Source organism: Ahaetulla prasina, chromosome 6, assembly GCF_028640845.1.
Source record: "Ahaetulla prasina isolate Xishuangbanna chromosome 6, ASM2864084v1, whole genome shotgun sequence".
Lineage (NCBI taxonomy): Eukaryota > Metazoa > Chordata > Lepidosauria > Squamata > Colubridae > Ahaetulla > Ahaetulla prasina.
Window position 1 is genome coordinate 61,956,070 of NC_080544.1, and position 23,072 is coordinate 61,979,141.

Here is a 23,072-nt window from a genome sequence, read left to right on the forward strand (position 1 = left end):
GCAACCTTTCGTTTACGTTACTCTTGTATGACTGGAGCTTTTCAGCTGGACGATCAATGGCTAACTTTGGCACAGGGTGCAGAGGCAAACAGCCGGAGCACGCGCAGGCCGCAACCACCGCAGCCGGTTCCAGGAACTCTAGCCTCAGCTTGCCAGTACCGCGAGCAAGAAATCCAACTCTCATAGGCTGAAGACCAGAGGCTTTTAACCAATAGGAGGTGAATTTTTCCGGGTAGACCATCCGCCGGTGTGACCCTTCACGCCTTTCGGATTGTGTCGCTACCTCTGATTGGCTCGCTGCCCCTGATGGGCGGGTACCTCCGCCGCTTTCCCGAAGCTTACGCTGAGTAGCGAAGCTTAGGCACAGCCGCGTCTCTCTTGGTAGGAAGTGCGGGCGGCTACGGGAGGTCGCTGGGGAGGCTCCGCCCCTTCCCCTGATTTGAGATTGGGGTGAGTGTGGAGCGGAGCAGGATCGAGGTGAGGCTTTGGTATCCAGTAGGTCTCCGTGATCTGGTCCAAGGAATCGGTGCCTTCCTTCCCGCATGAAGCAAACTTCTCCAACCTTGAACCCTCTAGATGCCATTAATTCCTATAGTTCTCGCCAGCGCGACAAGGACGTGTTTGGATGCTGTGCTGGCAGTTGTAATTCAGTGCATCTGGACGGCGCCAGGTGGGAAAAGATGCCATGTAGGGAACGTTTGCTATCGTTATAATTGGTTTCAGAGTTCTAAGACTTAAGTTGTGGGTTTTTGTGGTTTCCTTCCTGAAAGGATGCTCATGCCGGTGAAGGGGAAATGCGGTTGATGAGGCTTGCAGACTCGGGGATGGAGAGAATGCAGATGCTGGATCTCTTTGTATCTGGTAGTTATTAATCACAGATTTCTTCATCTATGAATAAATTGAAAACTTTCTTCATTTCTGGAAAAGGATTTAGGGTCCTTTTTGTTATGTGTATTGAGAAGATGAAAGAGAGCATCTGTCATGGTATTTTTGTGAGTGTGTCTATTTGATTCAGGTAATAGGATTGCCCAGTTAGACTATAATGCAGAATGTGATTTGGTCTTTTTTTTTAATCACAGATGCACCTCTCAACTTTTGATAAAGAGCATAAATTAAGGATTTGTTAGCACTTGTCAGCATATTGGTAAAATAATTATATACGATGTTATTTTCTTTCTAGCTTTCCCCTCTGTGTAATCAATATTTATGAACAGAGATTTTGTTCATAAAGAAACAATGATAATTGGGGTAAATTAATAAATTAAATATAATGATTTTATGAATTTATTTTGTTTGCAATGCACTTTCCACTGGATTTTTATGCAACTTCTTCTTGCAATCTCTATTTGTTCATTATTGTCTGAATGGGAAATATAATTTTCTATAGCCTTAAAAGTATGCAGCCCATGGATAAATGGTAATTTATGTTTCACTTCAATGGCACAGAAATGAAATGTGTTGCTAGTTTATTTTGTTGTTTGCTCATTAATTTTTGTGTTTACAATTTCCACAATTTAACAGACTTTGAATTTTAGGTTTTAATAGATAATTTTATGTTTCAAAACAGTGTTATTTCAGAAATGTTTATCTTTGTTCAGCTTAATTTTCCCTTCAGAGAAATAAATAAATAATTAAGTTAAATCACAAATGCATATTTATAGTATGCAGGTATCAGAACGTGATGGTGGAGTGTCCACAGGGAATGGATTAGACAGTGCCACAGCATCTGATGCCCAGCAAGTTTCACCCTCTCACCCTAAGCCTCCTTCCTTGGACCTCTTTAATCTGGTGGTATCCTATAAGCAACTAGAGCTGTACCTGGAACCACTGCAGGATGTTGCTGAAGGAGTGTGGTTCCTCCTCAGGTTGGTGCTTTCCTATATAGCTATTTTTTCATAGTTCATACATCATAGTTCAGCAAAATCTATGCCTGTTGTCATTCTTGAGAATAGAGGAATAAATTCTTTTTGTAAAATTTGCTTTTTCTAGTGGGAAAAAGGGAAGCCTTTATGGCCTAAATGTTTAAATCAGAGGATGTACCATACCTTATGATCATTACCTTTCCTTTGTCTTATTGTTCTGGTGTTAGTTCATTTCATTTTAAGACCATAGAAAGAAGCTTTGTTAGACCATAAAAAGGCTTATCTAACTTGGCATTCTTTCCCATACCAGTCTTCTATGCAAATACAATTTTTAAGGATCGTAATTGCTGTGATTCTGAGATTGCGTGTAGCTCCTATACCTCATTTTCTTAGCTCTTAGGGTCCTTTTCACATTGCTTTTAAACTATGATGAAATAGTTGCTGGCAATCAACTCCTGCCCTATTGATGCTGGAAACAGAAGGGATTTTTAACATAAGGTGTTATATAGATTTCACATACTTTAAAAAAGAATTTTGGATTGGTTCAAATCCCAGGAAAAAAATATATGATACTAGATCCTTTCTAATCCCTTATGCAGTCTTCTTTATTCACTTTTCCTCAGTGTTCTTAATTAATAACTAATAAATAGCATCCTTTTGAGATTGTAAATTTTTGATTGCTTCTACTCCACAGCTGGCAGATGCCCTTCTGCTCTCTCCTTACTTGTTTGGGCCTCAACTTTCTGCTGCTTACTCTGAGTGAAGGTGAGAATTGGATGGATTGCTGGGCAATTCTGGGACCTGTTTTCCCAGAAATCATGAGATGGATTAAGTTAATGGGAGGAGAGTAGAATATGATTTTGTTCAGGAAACATTTAGGAAGGCTGGCAGGAGGTTGTCATCATGTATAGTGGGAAAATTGCACTGACAGCTGGTACTGAAACTTCCAATGATGAGGCAGTATGTTAGGGGGACAATAAAACGACTGTTGATTAGATAAACTGTGGGTATCTTAATAAACTCTGCATCTATTCCATCTTGCATTGTAGCTGCTTGGTATGGGCTGTGTGCCCTGCTAATCTCAGTGCCTGCCATGCTCGGCTATCTACAGGAAACATGCCGCATCCGTCTTACTGAAGAGCAGCTGGCACGCCGTAGGTATCACAGTGTGCGGCGAGAAGATGTGAGAAAAGTTCAACTTTCTCGAAATGAGGCTGTGGCTGAAGTTAAGGGCTTGTAAGTCTGCTTGGGAGAGACGGGGTTGGGCATTGTTTGAGCATGGAACTGAAGGGCCGTTGCTTGATATAAGTTGCTTGTTGAGCTAATAAGGCTGGAGAGGGGAATGTTTTGTACTGGCTTGAGCTCCTGGAAGAAAGGCAGAAAAAATCTTATAGGAAATGCTAAATAGGCGGAGTCCACTATAGTAACTTTTACATTTTAAAGATGTTTTTTGAGGAGTTGTGAATCTAGGAGGTTCTGCATTGGGTTTGTTTGTAGCAGTGCAACCTCATCTAGTACCAAATGTGGCAAAATCCTAGAATCAGAAGGCCCCAAAGTCAGTCACTCTTGCTAGGGTTTAGTCAGAGCTTGTTTTTCCCCATCCAGGCCCCCACAGCCCCCAGGAACTGTGATAAGGCATCAACAACATCACTTAATTCATCATGGGCAGAGATGTATAATTGGGCATCATCAACATACTGATGATGCTTCACCAGTTGGTGACAGAGGAACTCACTCAACAGCTTCATGTAGAAGTTAAACAGGGCACTGAAACACACAGCATCATATGAAGAAGAGGTTGAGATAATTCACTTCCAAGCAACACGACTGGAAGCAACCCTGAAGAAAGGAGGAGAACCACCAAAATACAGTGTTGCCCATTCCCAATCCCTGGAGGGTATCTAGAAGGATATCATATATTGAAAGCCATTTATTTTATTTTATTTTATTTATTTATTTATTTATTTATTTATTAAATTTTTATACCGCCCTTCTCCCGAAGGACTCAGGGTGTTTTACAGCCATAGTAAAAAACAACAGCAATATACACGTAAAACCATAATTAAAAAACTTATTACACAAATGGCCGAATTAAAACATTTAGAATAAAACCCCATAAATTATAAAATGTTAAAACATTAAAACTAATTAAAATCCCATTAAAATCCTATGCCAGTCCTGCGCGAAGAAACAAATAGGTCTTCAGCTCGCGGCGGAAAGTCTGAAGGTCCGGCAGTTGCCGAAGTCCAGGGGGAAGTTCATTCCAAAGGGTGGGAGCCCCCACAGAGAAGGCCCTCCCCCTGGGGGCCACCAGCCGACATTGCTTGGCGGACGGCACCCTAAGGAGTCCCTCTCTGTGCGAGCGTACAGGTCGGTGGGAGGTATTCGGTAACAGCAGGCGGTCCCGTAACTACCCTGGCCCTAAGCCATGGAGCGCTTTAAAGGTAGTCACCAGCACCTTGAAGTGTACCCGAAAGACCACAGGTAGCCAGTACAGACTGCGCAGGAGTGGTGTTACATGGGAGCAACGTGTGGCTCCCACTATCACCCGCGCAGCTGCATTCTGAACCAACTGGAGCCTCCGGGTACTCTTCAAGGGGAGCCCCATGTAGAGGGCATTACAGTAGTCCAAGCGAGAGGTAACCAGAGCATGAGTGACCGTGCATAAGGCATCCCGGTCAAGGAAGGGGTGCAACTGGCGAACCAGGCTTAACCTGGTAAAAAGCCCTCCTGGCGATGGTCATCAAATGATCTTCAAAAGACAAGTGTCCATCCAGGAGGACGCCCAAGTTGCGCACCCTTTCCACTGGGGCCAATGATTCACCCCCAACAGTCAGCCGCAACTGCAGCTGACTGTACCGGGGTGCCGGCATCCACAGCCACTCCGTCTTGGAGGGATTGAGCTTGAGCCTGTTTCTCCCCATCCAGACCCGTACAGCTTCCAGACACCGGGACAGCACTTCGATGGCTTCGTTGGGATGGCCTGGGGTGGAAAAGTACAGCTGCGTATCGTCAGCGTAGAGTTGGTACCTCACCCCAAAGCCATTGATGATCTCACCCAGCGGCTTCATATAGATGTTGAACAGGAGAGGCGAGAGAATCAACCCCTGCGGCACCCCAAATGTGAGGGGCCTCGCGGTCGATCTCTGCCCTCCTGCCAACACCGTCTGCAACCGGTCAGAGAGATAGGAGGAGAACCACCGATAAACGGTGCCTCCCACTCCCAAACTCCCTAACCGGTGCAGCAGGATACCATGGTCGATGGTATCAAAAGCCGCTGAGAGATCTAATCGGACCAGGGCAGAGGAGCAACCCCTGTCCCTGGCCCTCCAGAGATCATCAACCAACGCGACCAAAGCCGTCTCCGTACTGTACCCGGGTCGAAAGCCAGACTGGAACGGGTCTAGATAGACAGATTCATCCAGGTATTGGGGTAATTGACGTGCCACCACACTCTCAAAAACCTTCGCCACAAAGCGAAGGTTGGAGACAGGACGATAATTTCCTAAAACAGCTGGGTCCAGGGAGGGCTTCTTGAGGAGGGGCCTCACCACCGCCTCTTTCAAGGCGGCGGGGAAAACCCCCTCCATCAAAGAAGCATTTATAATCCCCTGGAGCCAGCCTCGTGTCACCTCCTGTGTGGCCAGCACCAACCAGGAGGGGCACCGGTCCAATAAACATGTGGTGACATTCAACCGCCCCAACAACCTGTCCATGTCCTCGGGAGTCACAGGGTCAAATCCATCCCAAATAGTCTCAACAAGACGTGTCTCCAGCTCCTCACCTGGATTTACCCACTGTTGATCCAATCCGTCCCGAAGCTGAACGATTTTATCGTATAGATAACCACTAAACTCCCTGTAAGGGGTCATCCCGCACGGCCCTGTAAGGGGTCATCCCGCACCTCCTGATAAAGGAGGGAGCGGGTCACCCGAAACGGCCGCCGGGCGGTTATCTGCCGACACAATGGGGAGGAAACATAAGAACGCTTCGCTTCCCTCAGTGCCACTAGGTAAGTCCTACTATAAGACCTAACTAGTGTCCGGTCAGCCTCGGAACGGCTGGATCTCCAGGCACTCTCTAGGCATCTTCTCCGGCGTTTCATCTCCCTCAGCCCCTCGGAGAACCAAGGTGCTGGTTGAGATCTGCGCCGGGTCAGAGGCCGCAAAGGCGCGACACGGTCTAAAGCACCAGTCGCAGCCCGTTCCCAGGCCGCAACTAACTCCTCAGCCGTGCCGTGGGCCAGATCCTCAGGAAGTGACCCAAGCTCCATCAGGAACCTCTCCGGGTCCATCAGGCGCCTGGGACGGAACCAGCGTGTTGGTCCCGTCTCCCTGCGGTGTTGAGCGGCGGTCCGAAAGTCTAGACGAAGGAGAAAATGATCTGACCATGACAATGGCTCGGTAATTAAATCTCCTAAATCCAGATCATTTAACCACCGTCCAGAGATAAAAATCAGATCCAGTGTGCCTCCCCCAACGTGAGTAGGGCCATCAACTATTTGTGTCAGGTCCAGGGCCGTCATGGAGGCCATGAACTCCCAAGCCGCCGTTGATGACAAGCCGGTTGATGGTAAGTTAAAGTCCCCCTTGACTATAAGTCTGGGGGTCTCCACCACCACCCCGGCAAGCACCTCCAGCAGCTCGGGCAGGGCTGTAGTCACACAGCAAGGAGCCAGGTACGTGATCAACAAGCCCCCATTGAGGGGTCAAGTACAGCAAAGACAGACGCACAGCCCCCATTCTGCTTTCACCAGAGAATATCTAAAAGTGCGACCAATGCCATCACCATCCCATGTTCAGGTCTGTATCCTGATTGAAAGAGATCTGGATAATTCACTTCATCCAGGCTCCTCTAAAGTGACTGCATGACTGCCTTTTCTGCCACTTTTCCCCAAAAGGGGAAGTTAGATATTTAACAAACACTGTCCAGTATAGTGGGATCCAGTTTTTTGAGGAGAGGGTGAACCAGCACTTCCTGAAAAGGTTGAGAAACAGCCTTCTCACTCAAGGAAAAATTAACCACATTATGAACTGCCCTATATGTGTATGTTCATATTTATTATGGGAAGCAGGGTGGAGAAAGACACATTGGTGTTCCACCCTCCAATCTGGCCCTTATTCCAATAAATTCACTCTTTTAGTGGCATAATTTAGAGGCCAACAGTTGCATTTGCATCAAATTTGAGAGGTTACTGACTGATTGCCTGACTGGTTTATATGCTCTTCCAGTCTTCCAAGATTTTGGGAAGGGACTGCTTGTGTTGAAGAAAACTAACATGACATCACAAATGCCACATGACTTGCTGTAGATTTCACACTGTACTGTTTGTGATATGATGTAAACAAGACTTGTGCAATACTGAATATAACCAAATAATGATGCATGTGTGGAGAGTTTCTCTCTTAAGAAACATTGGATGATCATTACATGTTTACTTGCACTGCCACTCTAAGGATTCCCCCCATAGATTAGCTGTTTGTAAGAAGCATTACCTCATTTCACCCACTGGGGATATCATATATCATTACTTTGTAACTCTATATTGGATGCAGAGTTATTGGGAATATAAATGATTTCATTGTCCATTTCACAAAAGTATGCAATGATAGTCTAGAATAGTGAATTGATTTCAGTTACTAAAGAAGAAGACACATTTTTAAATCATTGATTTTAATAAACTTTTTAATATGTTTACAACTCTACAGCAATTACTATAGATTTAGCACATCAATTGATTTTCATATGATTGTATAGTTGCATTAGAGTGTAGCTTTTATCTTGTCTTTCCACTTTACTATTTTTACTTTCTACTTCATACTATATTGTAATGATCTTTATTTTCACTCCCCCCTCCCTCAGTATATAGTATAAGACATGTGCTGGATCAGAATAAGACCATGCCCAATGTTGTGTTCCCACAACGATTGGGGAGAAATTCACAATTAGGATAGGAGAGCAGTAGAGGTAATTCGTAGCCATGATGGATAATAGAGGTTAGCAAGGATACATGCTTTTGCCGGTGTAGTTGGTCAGGACATTTCTTAGATAAGGAACTAATTTGGCCAGGTGTCAACATTATCATCTTGCCAAATACATAATTTGTGCTGTGAAATCAATCAAAATGCATCTTTAAGTATTTTGCATGGAATATTTTATTTATGCACATTACTTCTCTAAATACCAACTGCCCTTTTACCTTCTATAATGATAAAACTGATCATTTTTTGTCTTCCTTTGAATAGAGTGACTTTAAGTGCATGTTTTAATCATGCTAAAATACTCCATACGCTTATTTCCAAGTGTCTGAATAATTTACGTTTGGGTAGGCATGTGTAGAATGGAATTGTTACCTTCAAAGAGGTTCTGCAAAGTTGCTTGCCATTGTTACCTCTAAAGAATTTCTGCTTACGGCAGATGCTTGTTCAGGATTGCCCAATAAAGTTTCATGGTTCAGCAGGGATTCAGCAATCTGGGTTGGAATACATCACATGTTGTTGTAATGGATCATGCTGAGTCTCATCTAGTCTGGGAAACTGATACAGTTGCTTTTTGCTTCCATCTCTGCCTGCCAATCTAGGGCTAGCTGGCATAAGAAGCTCCTGCAGGTCTCCCCCAACTTATGATGGGTGAGCTTAGCATGTCGTAATTGATATTTTACTCACCCAATTACTAATCCAGTGTTAAAAATTAGACAAAAGTTCTCAACACATAAATAATCTGCAACTTTCTGCATCCGGTTTTTGCTGGCATGTGCAATATATTCATCCTCATCCAGCAGGTCACAAGATAAAGTCTTGTGACAGCACATTTTTCTATCCTGTTACAACACATGCCTTATTTCACAGCATCTGGCATTGAAGCATGTGCAGAAGTAGGAGAAATATGATACCTAGGGCATGCTAAATGCACATGTGGCAAAAGTATGTATTAACTTACCCCATCTTGATTTGAGTTACAAATGTATTAATTTTTTCTGGAATGCTTGGGACTTGTGCTTTAAAAAAAACTTATTAGACCTGACTAAATTTAAATAGTGGTGGCAATATTAATCCTAGCTTCTTCTATGTGCGGACAAGGGTTCTGCTTTCTGAGTGTTGCTGCTTTCTATGATTACCCTGGAATAAATAAAGGGCCGGGGAAAGCTTTATCTGTGAGGTTAGGTTGTTGAAGTCTCTATGTTGCAGTCACTGACTTCGGTGACTGCAGACACTACTTGGCTGTGAGCTAGACAGCACAGTTAAATTTAAAATTGTTGTCCTTTCTTTTTAGTCTGATCCGATTAGAAGCGCTCCTGAACAGGCTCTGTGGTGGCTGTGAAGCAGCTTATCGTGTCTTCTTTTGGGAGAACCCTACTGTCTCGTCCCAGTAAGTGTTGGCTTAGAACTATTTGACCCTTTCAGCTCAAAACAAGCTGTAAATTTGTTTGTCTTTTTTTCGTCAGTCCAAATACATCATCTTGCAATTCACCAAATTGTGGTTTAGCGACTGAAGCATTGGGCAAGAAAAGGTTGGGAACTCTTCATGAAAATTGATACATCACTACTGGTCTTGCCTTTCTTAGAAGTTGGATATGGACTCAGGCAAATTAGAATATGCATATGATTGGATGTAATTGGATATAACATTTCATTTCATTGGATGTAATACATCATTTGCTTGCTGAGGTCTACAAGGCCATTAAGTGTAATTATGAAGTAATGGGCCGGGACTGTAAAGGCAAAGAGGCAGTGTTTCATGAACATAGCTTACTTCCAGAAAATTACTTCTGCTTTTCTGGAACTCTACTCACCTCCCAGGATCTTTTCCTAGGTTTTTTTTGGCACCCTTTGGCATTCAAAATGTTCTCAAATATATAACTTTGACTATTCCCTTCCATCTCAGAAACTAGGTTTTTTAAAATGTTCTTTGTACATACAAATAAATGTAGTCAGACTTAAAAAGCAGTACAGCTGTCTGTCTATGGGGTTTTCTACTTCTGCAGAAGTCTACATCTACTACTGCTTCATTGACTATGCTAAAGCCTTTGATTGTATGGATCACAACAAATTGAAGCAAGTTCTTAAAGAGATGGGAGTACCAGACTATCTTATTTGTCTCTTGAGAAACCTGTATGCGGGTCAAGAAGCAACAGTGAGAACTGGACATGGAACCACTGATTGGTTCAAAATTGGGAAAGGAGTCCAGCAAGGCTGTATACTATCACCCTGCCTATTTAACTTATACACAGAGCACATCATGAGAAAGGCAGGGCTAGATGAATCAAAAATTGGAATTAAGATTGCTGGAAGAAATATCAACAACCTCAGATATGCAGATGATACCATTCTAATGGGAGAAAGCGAAGAGGAACTAAAGAGCCTCTTGATGTGGGTGAAGGAGGAGAGTGCAAAAGTTGGCTTGAAACTCAACATTAAGAAAACTAAAATCATGGCATCCAGCCCTCCCAATTCCTGGCAGATAGATGGAGAAGAAATGGAGGTAGTAACAGATTTTATTTTCCTGGGCTCCAAGATCACCGCAGATGGGGACTGCAGCCAAGAAATTAAAAGACACTTGCTTCTGGGGAGGAAAGCTATGGCAAATCTAGACAGCGTACTAAAAAGCAGAGACATCACCCTGCCAACAAAAGTGCTTATAGTCAAGGCTATGGTTTTCCCAGTTGCAATGTATGGCTGTGAAAGTTGGACCATAAAAAAGGCTGAGCACCAAAGAATTGAGGCCTTTGAACTCTGGTGCTGGAGAAGACTCTTGCGAGGCGAACAAACAAGTCAGTCCTAGAGGAGATCAATCCTGACTGCTCTTTGGAAGGCCAGATCCTGAAGATGAAACTGAAATACTTTGGCCACCTAATGAGACAGAAGGACTCACTGGAGAAGAGCCTAATGCTGGGAAAGATTGAGGGCAAAAGAAGAAGGGGACGACAGAGAACGAGGTAGCTGGATGGAGTCACTGAAGCAGTAGGCATGAGTTTAAATGGACTCCAGAGGATGGTAGAGGACAGGAAGGCCTGGAGGAACGTTGTCCATGTGGTCGCGATGGGTTGGACACAACTTTGCAACTAACAACAATAACAGCTGTCTAATTAACTAGCAACTCCCTATATTGACACTTGATAATAATTTAAAAATCAAGTTCATTTACGCAAAAAGGCTCAAAAGCAAGTTAGAAATATGATCTAAATTCAGCATTATATAAAACAATTTAATAAATAAGATATTTAATAAATGTTACTTAATGAAGGTAATTCTTGACTTACGATTGATTATTTAATGACCATTTGGAGCCTTACAAGGTGTGCTTTATAACTCATAAAGTACTTCGGTTCATCATAAAATGTCACACTGTCCACCCCAAGGTCATATGACCGCATTTCATGTGCTTGGCAACTGGCTCACATTTACAGCTGCAATCCTGTGGTCACATGGCTGTGATTTATAATGTTTTTTGCCAGTTCCCACCATTTTCTACTAATTTCCTGCAAAAAATACCTATTTGGGGGAATGGATTTATACTTACGAGTGTGTTTTGCTTAACAACCATGAAATTTGCTTAACAATTATCATAAAAATGGTTATAAAATCAGATTTCTTCATGTTGTTGCCTCTATTTAATGGCTTATGACCAAAATTCTGGTCCCGATTATGGTTGTAAGATAATACACAATTAAAAAATTAAAACAGAACATATAGAATATACAGAACATACAGACATACAGAAAAATATGTCTAACCTTGTTTTTATACCCATAGTTAAAAATTGGCCATTACATTCAACTCACCCAAATTCAAATTTCCTTTGCCCAGGTTTATTTAATTAAACATGAAATATATGTAAATATATGTATTTTACCAAAACCTCTGAAATCAAGAGTGAGAAAAAACAACATAAGGGGGGGGGGGGAAAGTGACTCAGCACAGAACAATATTGTTAAAAGAAATTAGAGTTTAAAAAGTGTTATTAGTGTGCTAATTCAAAGGAGATGGAAAGTTAGGACTGCAGCTAGTATATCCCCTGGATGCAGCAAGATCAGGGAAAACGGATGAAAACAATGCAAAGACAAGTATTTATAAAGGAGGAAGTGGCCCAATTTGACACCACACAGTGGAGCCAGTGTTTTCATTTTCCCTGGGAAATTGTATTTGAGTTAGGGAGCTTTTAACTTGCCTCCTAAATCCCCACCCCCACTTCTCAGTCACTGGTATCTAAGTGTCATCCTGATGTTCAGGTATGTTATGTGTCTTCTGCTCCATTTTTCTCTACTGCCTAGGTTTTATGGGATGCTGATGGGTTCAGTTTGTGCCCTTTACCTGCTGCCCCTCTGCTGGATCTTTGTTCTTCTTAATAGTGCCCTTTTCTTGGGCAATGTGGCATTTTATCAAGGTAAGTTATCTAAGATTATAACACGCTCTCTACAAGGCAGCCTTTGACTTGGAATCTTCATCTAAACGAAAGTGTAGTGATTTGTTAGTTAACTGGACACAGTTAATTTAACAGCATAACCACCTGTATTGGATTGTGGACTGGCTGCCAGTTGGTGTCCATGTCCAGTTGAAAGTAGTTGCTGCTACCTTTGATACCCCACATGGTTTAGCCCCCAGGTTCTTTTAAGAGAAGGATACTAAGAATTCTCATCCCATACCTTTTAGAATATTTTGCCCCCTAAAAAATGGCCCTGTCAGCCCTTCATGGTAGACCATATTAGGTGACCAGTATCATGTAGGTCAATGCTACTTTATTATAGCTATAGCAACAGAATTTTGCAAGTCGGGATCTGCTCTCTTCCCCCCTCCCCTTTCCCTTTTTCTTTGTGAGAACTGGTAGGGTAGGAGTTAGATGTTTATTCATGTTACTTTTTGGCTCGGACTCATAATATTATTTGATTGTTACCTTGATGGTGGTTCTTTCTCCAGTCCCTCAAAGCTATTTCCTAAAAACCAACTTCCTGGATTATAGGAAGATCTTAAAAACATTTTTATTATGTGTAGCATTTGGGTGTTGATGATGGTCTTAGGCTTCTCTAGTCAGATTGTTGAGGATTTTTGAATTGTAATTTCATTACATAGCATTTGGGAAATGGGTTATCTGTAAATGATTGTATCATTAAAATGTAAACAAATCATTTCACCTGTAAACTTCTCTATTGCACTGGGATTTTGGTAGAGAAAATTGGAGAAGCTTGCTGAAAATGATTTTCAAGGTGGACGCCTTTAGATATCTGTATGAGGCAAGGAATCAATTTTATTATATTCTGTGGCTGACACCTAATGTAAGTGGACTAATAAAACATTTTAGGTCAGGGAACGGGTTGAGAGAGCAAGAGTTGTTTTCCTTTTTTGCTTCCTCAGTCCCATGTTACATCCTTTGGTGCTCATATCAGCCAGGTGACAATGCCATTTCCTGCAATGTAACTCTGATAATGCTGGAAGCCTTGTCATTGCAAGACCTTCTACCGGGGTGAAATGCTACCGGTTTGGACCGGATCGGGAGAACCAGTAGCGGAGAATGGGGATGGTTTGCCGTACCGGTAGCAATTGCTGGCTGGCCACGCCCCCAAACTGGTCCAAGGCCCGCAGCCCTGCCATGCTTCCCTGCCTTCCACGCTGCCAAACTCATTGTTTGGAGCCTCTAAGGAAACATCTTCCAACTCTTCGAGATCGACTTTAAGAGCTCCGAGAAGCCAACAGCAAAAGTAGCGGCAGCAGGGGTGACAGGGGTGTGCCTGTATGTCCCCCTCCTCGGTCCTCCTCTCCAAGGTGACAGCCAGGGCTTTGCTGCCTCCTCTTTTCCTTTTTTTTTTTAATAAAAACTTTTTTATTTTTTACAAACACACATACATAAAACCATCCTCAATTCAAATACATCGGTGGGTTGATTGTAGATCACCATATTCATTGCGACTGATTTATCTAATTCTTTTTTTTATCAATGTAATACATCTCTCAGCATTTTAATCAATTAATCTCGATTAGGAATAGCATTTCATTTTCTCTATTCTAATCAGCTTACTTAATTTAATATTAATCATCTCCAATCTCATTCCCTAAACTCAATTATATAATTTAACATTTCCATTATATGATCTTACTTAAATCTCTTTAACATATCTCTCTAACCACTGATAAAAGAGATCCCATATTTTATAAAATTGTTTCTCTTCCTGTTCTCTAATTTCTAATGTCAATTTACTCATTTCTGCACATTCTAACATTTTCATAATAATTTCATCTTGCAATGGAAGTCTTTCATTTTTCCAGTTTTTGGCAAATAGCTGCTGTTAAAATATTTATAATCAAATATCTCACTTCTCTATTATATGTTTCAGATATAATTTCCAATAAAAAAACTTCTGGTTTGAAATCAATATGTTTCTTAATCACTTTTCCAACCATGTGTGGATTTTAGACCAATATCTTTTAGCTTCTACACATGTCCACCACATATGGTAATATGAACTGGGTGTCTGGTGACATTTCCAACATTTTTCAGATTTATTCTTAAACATTCTAGCAATTCTTGACTGGGGGGGGGGATGCCTCCTCTTTTCCTAAGAGGGGTGGTGCCTGCCTCCAAGTCCTTGCAGAGGGGGACACATACACACACACGTCCCTGTCTTCCCCGCTGCCATCACTTTTGCTGTCGGCTTCTTAAAGTCGATCTTGAAGACCTGGAAGACGTTTCCTTAGATCGCCAAACGTCAGCAATCTAAGGAAACAAGTTCTTACACCTTCTCCTCCCCATTCCCCCACTCCTCCGTTTTTCCATTTCTATACCTGGATTCCGCTTCTTACACCTTCTCCTCCCCCTTCCCCCCCTCCCATTTTTCCCTTTCTGTGCCTGGATTCTGCTTCTGCAAGCAAAGGCTCCGATGTTTGCTTGGGTGGTGAAGGGAAACTCAAAGCGTTGGGGGCTTCAGAAGGGCAGAATGTAATAAAATGTGCAGCTCCTGGTCTAACAGTGAGTGACGTCAAGTTGGCCATGACCGCCTGGTCACATGACCACCAAGCCACACCCACAGAACCAGTAGCAAACATTTTTACAATTCACCTCTGCCTTCCATTCAAAGAAGCTCAGTTTGCAGTTTCTTGTGGAACACACTGGCAGATAACAAGAAGTAGGATAACTGAACATTTGAGTCTTAATAAAAATGGGAGTGCAATGATCTGCAGATATTTAACACACCCATGAAATGGCTAATTTTATGGAGGAAAACCTCTTTAGAACTTAGCTATTTCATTGAAACCCACCTCTAATTGCTGTTCTCTTACTGTTTTTTTTGTCTACTTGTCAGAATCATAGATTGCTACAATAATGCTGGACTTAGATTTGGAGCCTGGTGGGGTTTTTGTATTTGTTTATTTTTTTGACATTTGCTTGGGAAGTGGGTGATTATTGTATCTTTCACACAGTTGAAAATTGAGACTTGTGATCCATTTCCCCAGGTTTTAGAGGTGTGTGACTTAAGTACCTTTTCAGTGATGAGGTCACTAAGGGGATAGCCATCTTCAGATAGAAAGCCCTGTGGTGTGGGTTGTATTGAGAAAGTGAAGCTGTCTCATTATTCCAATTGCGTTTTCTTCTATAACTTGATTTTCAGGAGAAAATATGCTGCAGAGATCCATTTTGGGTGTGTAATCGACTGAAAGCCCTGTTGCGTACTTTATCCCATATAAAATTTAGGGAACCCTCACCTCCAGAAATATTTATTTCTTCACTTTACAAAGCAAGCAGAGTTCTTAGGCCAATTTCCTGAGGTGAATTGTGCACAAAAAATCTGGGAGAAATTAATTTAGACCTCTTATTAGTGGATAGCAGGAAATTAGTGTGGAAGAAAATAAACCTTGACTGAATGGCATTACAGTGTTCAGGTTTTGTGCTGGAAGTGTATTCTGGAAAATGCATTTGTAGCCATATTTGTCTCTTCTGGTTTATTATTTTTTTCTGTGTGGTGGCAGGCAGTGTAATGATCAGCAAGCACTAGAGTGTTACTTCATTCTAAACATAGACTGGATTCACACATCACTTTCAGTATTGCTTTGTTTTATCCATGGTTTCTTCAATAAATCATAGTAACTTGGGTTACATATAACAAAAATAATATTTTTACATAACACAGTAGTTGGGCTCAGTGATCCCTGTCCTGACCTAGTGTAGCATGTGAGTTCATCTTTTGTGATTAACTCAGACAGTGGTTGCTCTTCTGCCTGTACTTGATTTCTTGGCATTTTGACTGGTGATGGGAGTGAATGACCTGCTGCTCTGCCAGTGTCAGAAGTTTGACCTGGTCTGTTGAGAAGTTCTCTTGAGTTTCTGGAGGATGTCTAGCCATTTCTTTTTCTCTTTCCAGTGATGCTGGACCTAAAGTCAGCTGTAGAGCAGCGCTTAGGTTTCAAATCCATCCCTGCGGCTCCAGAGCCTGAAGATTTGGATCTTGGAGAAGTGGAAGCTACTGTCTTATCAGATTGGACACCTACCCTGACTGGGACTGAGGTAAGACTTGGTGGAAGGAGCAAAGCAGAGAAATAATTAAATCTGTACATGCTGAAATCCCCTTTATAAGATTCTGTCTGTCCTGGCATAAAAATCTGGTGACCTAAGGATTGCCCACTGGTGTCAAACTTGATCATGTCACATGACATATTGCGATGTATCATGACTTTTTTGCCTTTGTGGAGCCAGGGTGAACAGCTGGTTATTAGGCAGAAGCAATGCTGGTTTACATCTAAAGACAATGAGTTGTTAATTTCTCTGTTGTACTATACTTTTTCATCTTAGTCCTATTACTTTACTAATTTTCTAAGTTTATTCCTGAACTCCTGCTCCTTTAATAATAACTTCCAAGTTTTTTTATAGGACTTAACTCCTGGCAGTGTGGAGGAAGCAGAGGAAGCAGAACCTGATGATGAATTCAAGGATGCAATTGAGGTCTGTAGTTTGAGAATCTAGATTGGTCTGCCCTAGAGAAATAAATCAGTTTATCCCTGCCCAATGCTCTCCAGAGATGTTGGCCTTTAACTCCAAGTTCTTGGCTGTGCTGTATGTAACTTGTGGATATTATAGTCCAATGTCTCTGGAGAATACCACGTTGGGGAAGACTGGAATAAAGAAATATTAATAAACCAGTGGATGAAATGTGGCATTTGGACCAGGGTATTAGGTGAGCCTTATTGGTTGGTTTGTTAATGCTTCTCATTGATTAAGATGGCATTATCCATTTGAACCCATGGCACATATTAATTGATTGTTGTTGAAATTTCTTTTTCAAATTAATTTGGGATTTTTTGTTGTTTTGGTTTTAATTTCTCATTAGTTGCTCAGAATTGAGGTAGAGAAATGAATGGCTATAAAAAGTGCTAAAATAAATAAATTCACCATTTTTGTTCTAAGGTTAGTGAGATGTTCAAGTTAGGTCAAGTTCTTTACCTATGATGTAAATACTACTACATAACTGCAAGAAATAAAAGGGACCTTTAAATAGTATACTGGCCTATAAATAGAAAGGAATACGTTTAAAGACATGATACTGGGATTGGGCTGTACTGTTTTCTGTCTTTTGGCCATCTTCTCTTGTCTTTTGTCTTTGCTGCAAGAACAGGAGACTCAGCTGCTTGTAATGGTGAGTGTAAGAACTGGGCTGCTCTGTCCTGAGCTTGAATTCCCTTTTTGTTTTTATTGTTTGTGAACCCTAATGTCTTAAGAATCAGTCTATGCTATACTTTTTGTCTGGATCATATCCCATCTCCTTATCTACTCTTCCAAATTGAAGGATTACAGGATCCAATCTGAGTTGGTTACCAGGACCAGAAGTTTAATCTTCTGAGCTTTCGGACTTGTTTTGGATCCCATCCTCAGAGTACTTCTCTTTCACAAGATGTGTGAGAAAGTTCTGGTGAGAGAGAAGTGCCCTGAGAATGGGCTCCAGCATGAGTTCAAAAGCTCAGAAGACTAAACCTCTGGTCCTGGTGACCGACCCAGATTGGATCCTGCAATATTACCTTGAGACACATATATTTGCCGTCATTTGTTTGAGGATTACCTTTAAAGTTTTTCTGCCATCCCATCCCTTCTCCAGGCTTGGCCCAGCATTTCCTAGTGTTTGGAACTGTTCTTCTGGATTGTACTTTTCAGGATGTCCTTATCTCTATGCCTTAGATTTTTCCCCACACAATATGTACACTGCATTCCTCATAACCTCTCTTTCTGCCTAGGAGGAAGATGACATCTCTCAGGGTTCAGGGGAGTTTGAACTTGGCCTTCCTGACAGTCCCTTTATGAGCAAGAATGAAGTGATTCGTAGCAGGGTGTCACGGTTGACAGAACGACTGCGCAAACGCTATCCAACCAACAACCTTGGTACTGGACTGAAAGGGGAAGTGGTAGAGGGTTATTCGTAGAGGTGCATATTGTTGGGAATGAAACAGGATTATTCAAGAGTATTGGCAGAAGAGGAGACTTGATCCAAAAGCTACTGCAGAGGAAATTAGCACTGAGTAATTTTACATGGGTCATGACAAAAAAATATCATCCTGACCACAACTATGTATACACAAATATCAGGGCCAAGAAAAAAAACATCTTCTGTGTAGTTTGGTATAGGGATGGGCAACCTTTTATTGCCCTCTTTAATGTATCAATTTCTACTGCATCCAACTTAATCTCTTCTAAATTCACTTGCTTTACTAGTTATTTCTTTAAAAAAAGTTGTATCACTAAATTTCACCAACACTGTATTAGAAACTTGGGGTACAAAAAGAGGCTGGGGGCTGGGCCGAAAAATGTATGGATGTAAGATAATGAAGGGAACCAGGGCATAAAATTGATTTTTAAAATCAAACATAATTTGATTTTAAATTAATTTAAAATTAATAGTAGAATAGAATAGAATAGAATTTTTTATTGGCCAAGTGTGATTGGACACACAAGGAATTTGTCTTGGTGCATATGCTCTCAGTGTACATAAAAGAAAAGATATGTTCATCAAGGTACAACATTTACAACACAATTGATGATCAATATATCAATATAAATCATAAGGATTGCCAGCAACAAGTTATAGTCATACAGTCATAAGTGGAAAGAGATTGGTGATGGGAACTATGAAACGATTAATAGTAGTGCAGATTCAGTAAATAGTCTGACAGTGTTGAGGGAATTATTTGTTTAGCAGAGTGATGGCCTTCGGGAAAAAACTGTTCTTGTGTCTAGTTGTTCTGGTGTGCAGTGCTCTATAGCGTCGTTTTGAGGGTAGGAGTTGAAACAGTTTATGTCCAGGATGCGAGGATCTGCAAATATTTTCCCGCCCCTCTTCTTGATTCGTGCATTATACAGGTCCTCAATGGAAGGCAGGTTGGTAGCAATTATTTTTTCTGCAGTTCTAATTATCCTCTGAAGTCTGTGTTTTTCTTGTTGGGTTGCAGAACCGAACCAGACAGTTATAGAGGTGCAAATGACAGACTCAATAATTCCTCTGTAGAATTGGATCAGCAGCTCCTTGGGCAGTTTGAGCTTACTGAGTTGGCGCAGAAAGAACATTCTTTGTTGTCCTTTTTTAATGATGTTTTTGATGTTAGCTGTCCATTTGAGATCTTGCGATATGATAGAACCCAGAAATTTGAAGGTTTCTACTGTTGATACTGTGTTGTCAAGTATTGTGAGAGGTGGAAGTATGGAAGGGTTTTTCCTAAAGTCTACCACCATTTCTACGGTTTTGAGTGTGTTCAGTTCCAGATTGTTTTGGTTGCACCACAAGGCTAGTCGTTTGACCTCTCGTCTATATGCGGATTCGTCATTGTCTCGAATGAGACCAATCACTGTTGTGTCATCTGCGAACTTCAGTAGCTTAATTAATGGAATTAATTCATTTATACTTAATTGTGTTCTGAGAAAGCAATTTGACCAGAATCACTCAGTAAGGTGAGACATTTTCTACCAGTCTTCCTTTATTTCATCTGTTAAGATCTGATGTCCACTACATCTTTGGTTCCTCCTGACTGTTTTAAGGCGCGAGGGGTGGTGGTATATTTCATCCAATATTAATTTCCATGTGTATATAGAATTTTTACATTTCTGCCCCTGATTCAAGATTTCAGGTTTTAGAATTGGTTTCTCTCCAAAGAGGGAGTATATTTGTTCAGTGTTTTGTTTTTGCTGAATCCAAATTTTATCATATTCAGATTCTTGCATGGGATTCTCATTCTGAATTTCTTGGTACAAATTGACTCCAAACTAATCTGGCTGAATGTGAACCAGACTTGATTTTTGTGAGTTATGTATGAATCCAGCTATCAATGGCATGATGGAACTGTAGATGAACAAAGACTTTACTCAGTGGTTGGAAAAAGAAAGGAAGGCCAGGATTTTGGTTTTGTTTACTAACAGAAGAAAAGCAGTGATTAGGTGTGATAGTTACTTGTATCCTTCTGCTCTGTTGCAGGAAACTGTGCAAGTTGTTCTGCCACTTTCTCTGTCTTGAAGAAGAGGGTGAGTCTTTTCTCCAGTCCACCAACTCCCTGCCTGGCCTGTTCCATTTTCTTCTTTCCCTGCTTCATCATCTTCTTGTGGATCTCAGACTGAACTCTGCAGCCTGCTCACTCACTCATCTCCTTGCATCTTTTCCTTCTCTAGCGAAGCTGCAGTAACTGTGGGAACAGTTTTTGCTCCAGGTGTTGTTCTTTCAAAATCCCCAAGAGCTACATGGGGGCTACAGGTAAGTGATTAACAAAAAAAGAAAGGGGACAGAGGGGAGAATCATTTAGATAAAAGTTCTGTGGGTGGGTATTTTCCTTTCCCATTGGAGGTCAGGGGAAATTTGACCTGCTATAGTGGGAGATAATAGATGTTCTGAAGATGTGACATGCCTGGAAAGGGGTACTGGTACTGTAGTCCTTGACTTAAGACCACAATGGAGCCTAAATTTTCTGTTACTAAGCAAGATAGTTGTTAAGTGAATTTTGCCCCATTTTGCAACCTTTCTTGCCACAGTTGTTAAGTGAATCACTGCAGTTGTTAGGTGATTCTGGTTTCCCCATCGACTTCGCTTGTCAGAGGTTCTCAAAAGGTGATTACATGACGCTGGGACACTGCAGCCGTCATAAGTATGAGTCAATTGACAAGCATCTGAATTTTGATTGTATGACCATAGGGGTGCTACAACAGTCGTGTGAAGAACGGTCATAAGTCACTTTTTTCTGTGCCATTGTAACTTTGAATGATCACTAAATGAATTGTTGTAAGTCAAGGACTACCTGTAGTGAGTGGGAAACTGCATAAGCTTTGGTTAGTCCTGAAATTCTGATTGGTGTTTCTAATTGCAGCCCCAGATGCCCAGCGGGAGACTGTCTTTGTATGTGGGCAGTGTAACCAAGCTCTCACCAAGTGAGGAGCCCGTATGGAATCCAATCTTCGGATGAATCTGCTGGGGATTTTACACTACACTAGCTGCTACTTGATGGGAGACAAGCAACAGCACTGCTTCTTTTCTTCCTCCTTCTACTTGTAAAAAAAAAGGAGAGTTAGCACATCTAACCTACTGACTGCTCTATGTGCTCCTGCTCTCTTTCTTGAAAGCAACTGAGGAGATTCCTGCAATCCTGGTTGTGTGGAGGATTCTTCATGCACTAAACTACTGTAGGCTTCCTTCCCTTCCCCCAATTCCAAGAGCCAATATTATTTCATTTCTAGTCTGTGGCATTTTTCTCCCCTGCAGTTTGGCGGAGGACAGGCGGTTGGCTGTCCTCATTTTTGAAAGGTCACTCTTGACACTTGGACTCCTCAAACCATTCAAAGTGTTTTACTATTGCTGAGGTGCCACCGCTCTCTTTCTGTGTGTCTGTGTGTTCTGAAATGAAGGCTGGGTCTTTGTTCAGATGATAATTCTAGTTGGCTCTGAGAGCAGGCTTTGCAGGGCCAAGAGGGTCAACTGTGGTTGTCCAACTGGTGAGGTAGCTGGATCTACTTTTTCTGCCTATTTCAGGTGAGGATAGTGTTTCTCTCCCTTTTCCATATCCATGCCATTGACTTTATTTTGTTAGTTTTTATCTAAAGCCCCTTTTATCATGGTCAGACTAGGATCTGGGAAATGTGTGCTTTTCATCCCTGCATTGTTAGAAGGCAGAGGTTGCTGTAGTTAACTGGGTTTTTTGCTAATAGCACAGTGTAGCTGAAAGTCAGGGAGCTTCCTTAGGAAGTAGACCACTTCTGCAGAGGTGGGACATTGTTGGACTATTGCAGAGTAATATATATCCTACCAATAAACAATATCCTTGGGTGTGAAGGCAACATTTTCAGAGTCTGAGGTAATTTTTATTGCTGTGAGGACTAGAGGGTCCCTGCTATGGATAAATATTTCTGGAAGAAGAGCCTCATTAGAACAGTGGAACATAGGATGCATGGTAGGGAATAAGAGAATGGAGCAGTTCTTTGGGACAATACAGGATACGATGGGTTTCTGCAAAACAGACACATTGTGTCTATAATGTGCTGACACATGTGGGATATGAGATAGAGCATAATATATGTAAACTTAAATGCCAAAAGGAAATGCTTTTTGTGTGGAGTTGACAGTATTTCAGACAGTCCCTTTGAGACTCAACCATGGTGAAGTATTGGGTATGCCTGATAGGAATGTAACCGAGAATGTCTTTTGCTTTGGGGACATTAGAAACATAAATACAAAGCCTGGCTGAAAATAGATTCAGAACACTATGCTTTTGACTTAATAGATGAACTAAATCTCCCATTTCTGACTGTAGATAGACTGTACATGTTATCAAAGGCATTTGGTTTTCCAGTGCTAAAAATATATTGCAGGACTAGATGGAGACTTACTTTAAGACGTGGAGTGACATTTTATAAATCTTCACAGTATGTCAGGCACCCACAACATTTTTTAGTTGCTTGTTTCATTTGAGAACGTATTGTGGATGTTCACAAAATGACTGTTGGGGCAGAGAAAGGATTTTCTACTGACAGAATGACTGCTATTCTTTGCTCCGAGTCCAGACTATTAGAATACTACCGCTACCAACTATTACCCTGTTTCTCCAAGCACCCCTAGTTCACTGCTACTTCTACTAAGCTTTGTCCTTTTTCTGGATAGGTGGCTATTTTCAGATGAAGTTTTGGAGTACAGTATCATAAAGATGATGCTGAAGGTTGGCATTTTCTCCCCTGCAGTTTGGCGGAGGACAGGCGGTTGGCTGTCCTCATTTT

At 41.6% G+C, this 23,072-nt stretch overlaps 1 protein-coding gene across 5 annotated transcripts; it reads left to right on the forward strand.

The window, feature by feature from the left end:
- Window positions 1-338: 338 nt before the first annotated feature.
- On the forward strand, window positions 339-22,592 carry ZFYVE27 (zinc finger FYVE-type containing 27). 5 transcript variants are annotated; one of them, XM_058188617.1, is made up of 14 exons: window positions 339-477; window positions 771-861; window positions 1,662-1,865; window positions 2,557-2,627; window positions 2,912-3,098; window positions 9,135-9,230; window positions 12,133-12,245; window positions 16,210-16,352; window positions 16,716-16,787; window positions 17,458-17,478; window positions 18,071-18,215; window positions 20,296-20,342; window positions 20,487-20,568; window positions 21,176-22,592. In XM_058188617.1, the coding sequence occupies exons 3-14, from the start codon at window positions 1,663-1,665 to the stop codon at window positions 21,238-21,240; spliced, it is 1,245 nt and encodes a 414-aa protein (XP_058044600.1). In that variant the 5' UTR covers window positions 339-477; window positions 771-861; window position 1,662; the 3' UTR covers window positions 21,241-22,592. The 5 variants fall into 5 exon arrangements, with proteins under 5 accessions (XP_058044600.1, XP_058044601.1, XP_058044596.1 ...); XM_058188615.1 differs by lacking the exon at window positions 339-477 and adding an exon at window positions 532-670; XM_058188618.1 differs by lacking the exon at window positions 771-861.
- The last annotated feature ends 480 nt before the right edge of the window (window positions 22,593-23,072 follow it).

Coding starts and splice junctions, on each gene's coding strand:
- ZFYVE27 (XM_058188613.1), top strand. CDS start 543: ATGAAGCAAACTTCTCCAACCTTGAACCCTCTAGATGCCATTAATTCC. Junction 9,231..12,132: donor AACCCTACTGTCTCGTCCCA/GTAAGTGTTGGC, acceptor TCTACTGCCTAG/GTTTTATGGGATGCTGATGG. Junction 17,479..18,070: donor AGACTCAGCTGCTTGTAATG/GTGAGTGTAAGA, acceptor CTTTCTGCCTAG/GAGGAAGATGACATCTCTCA.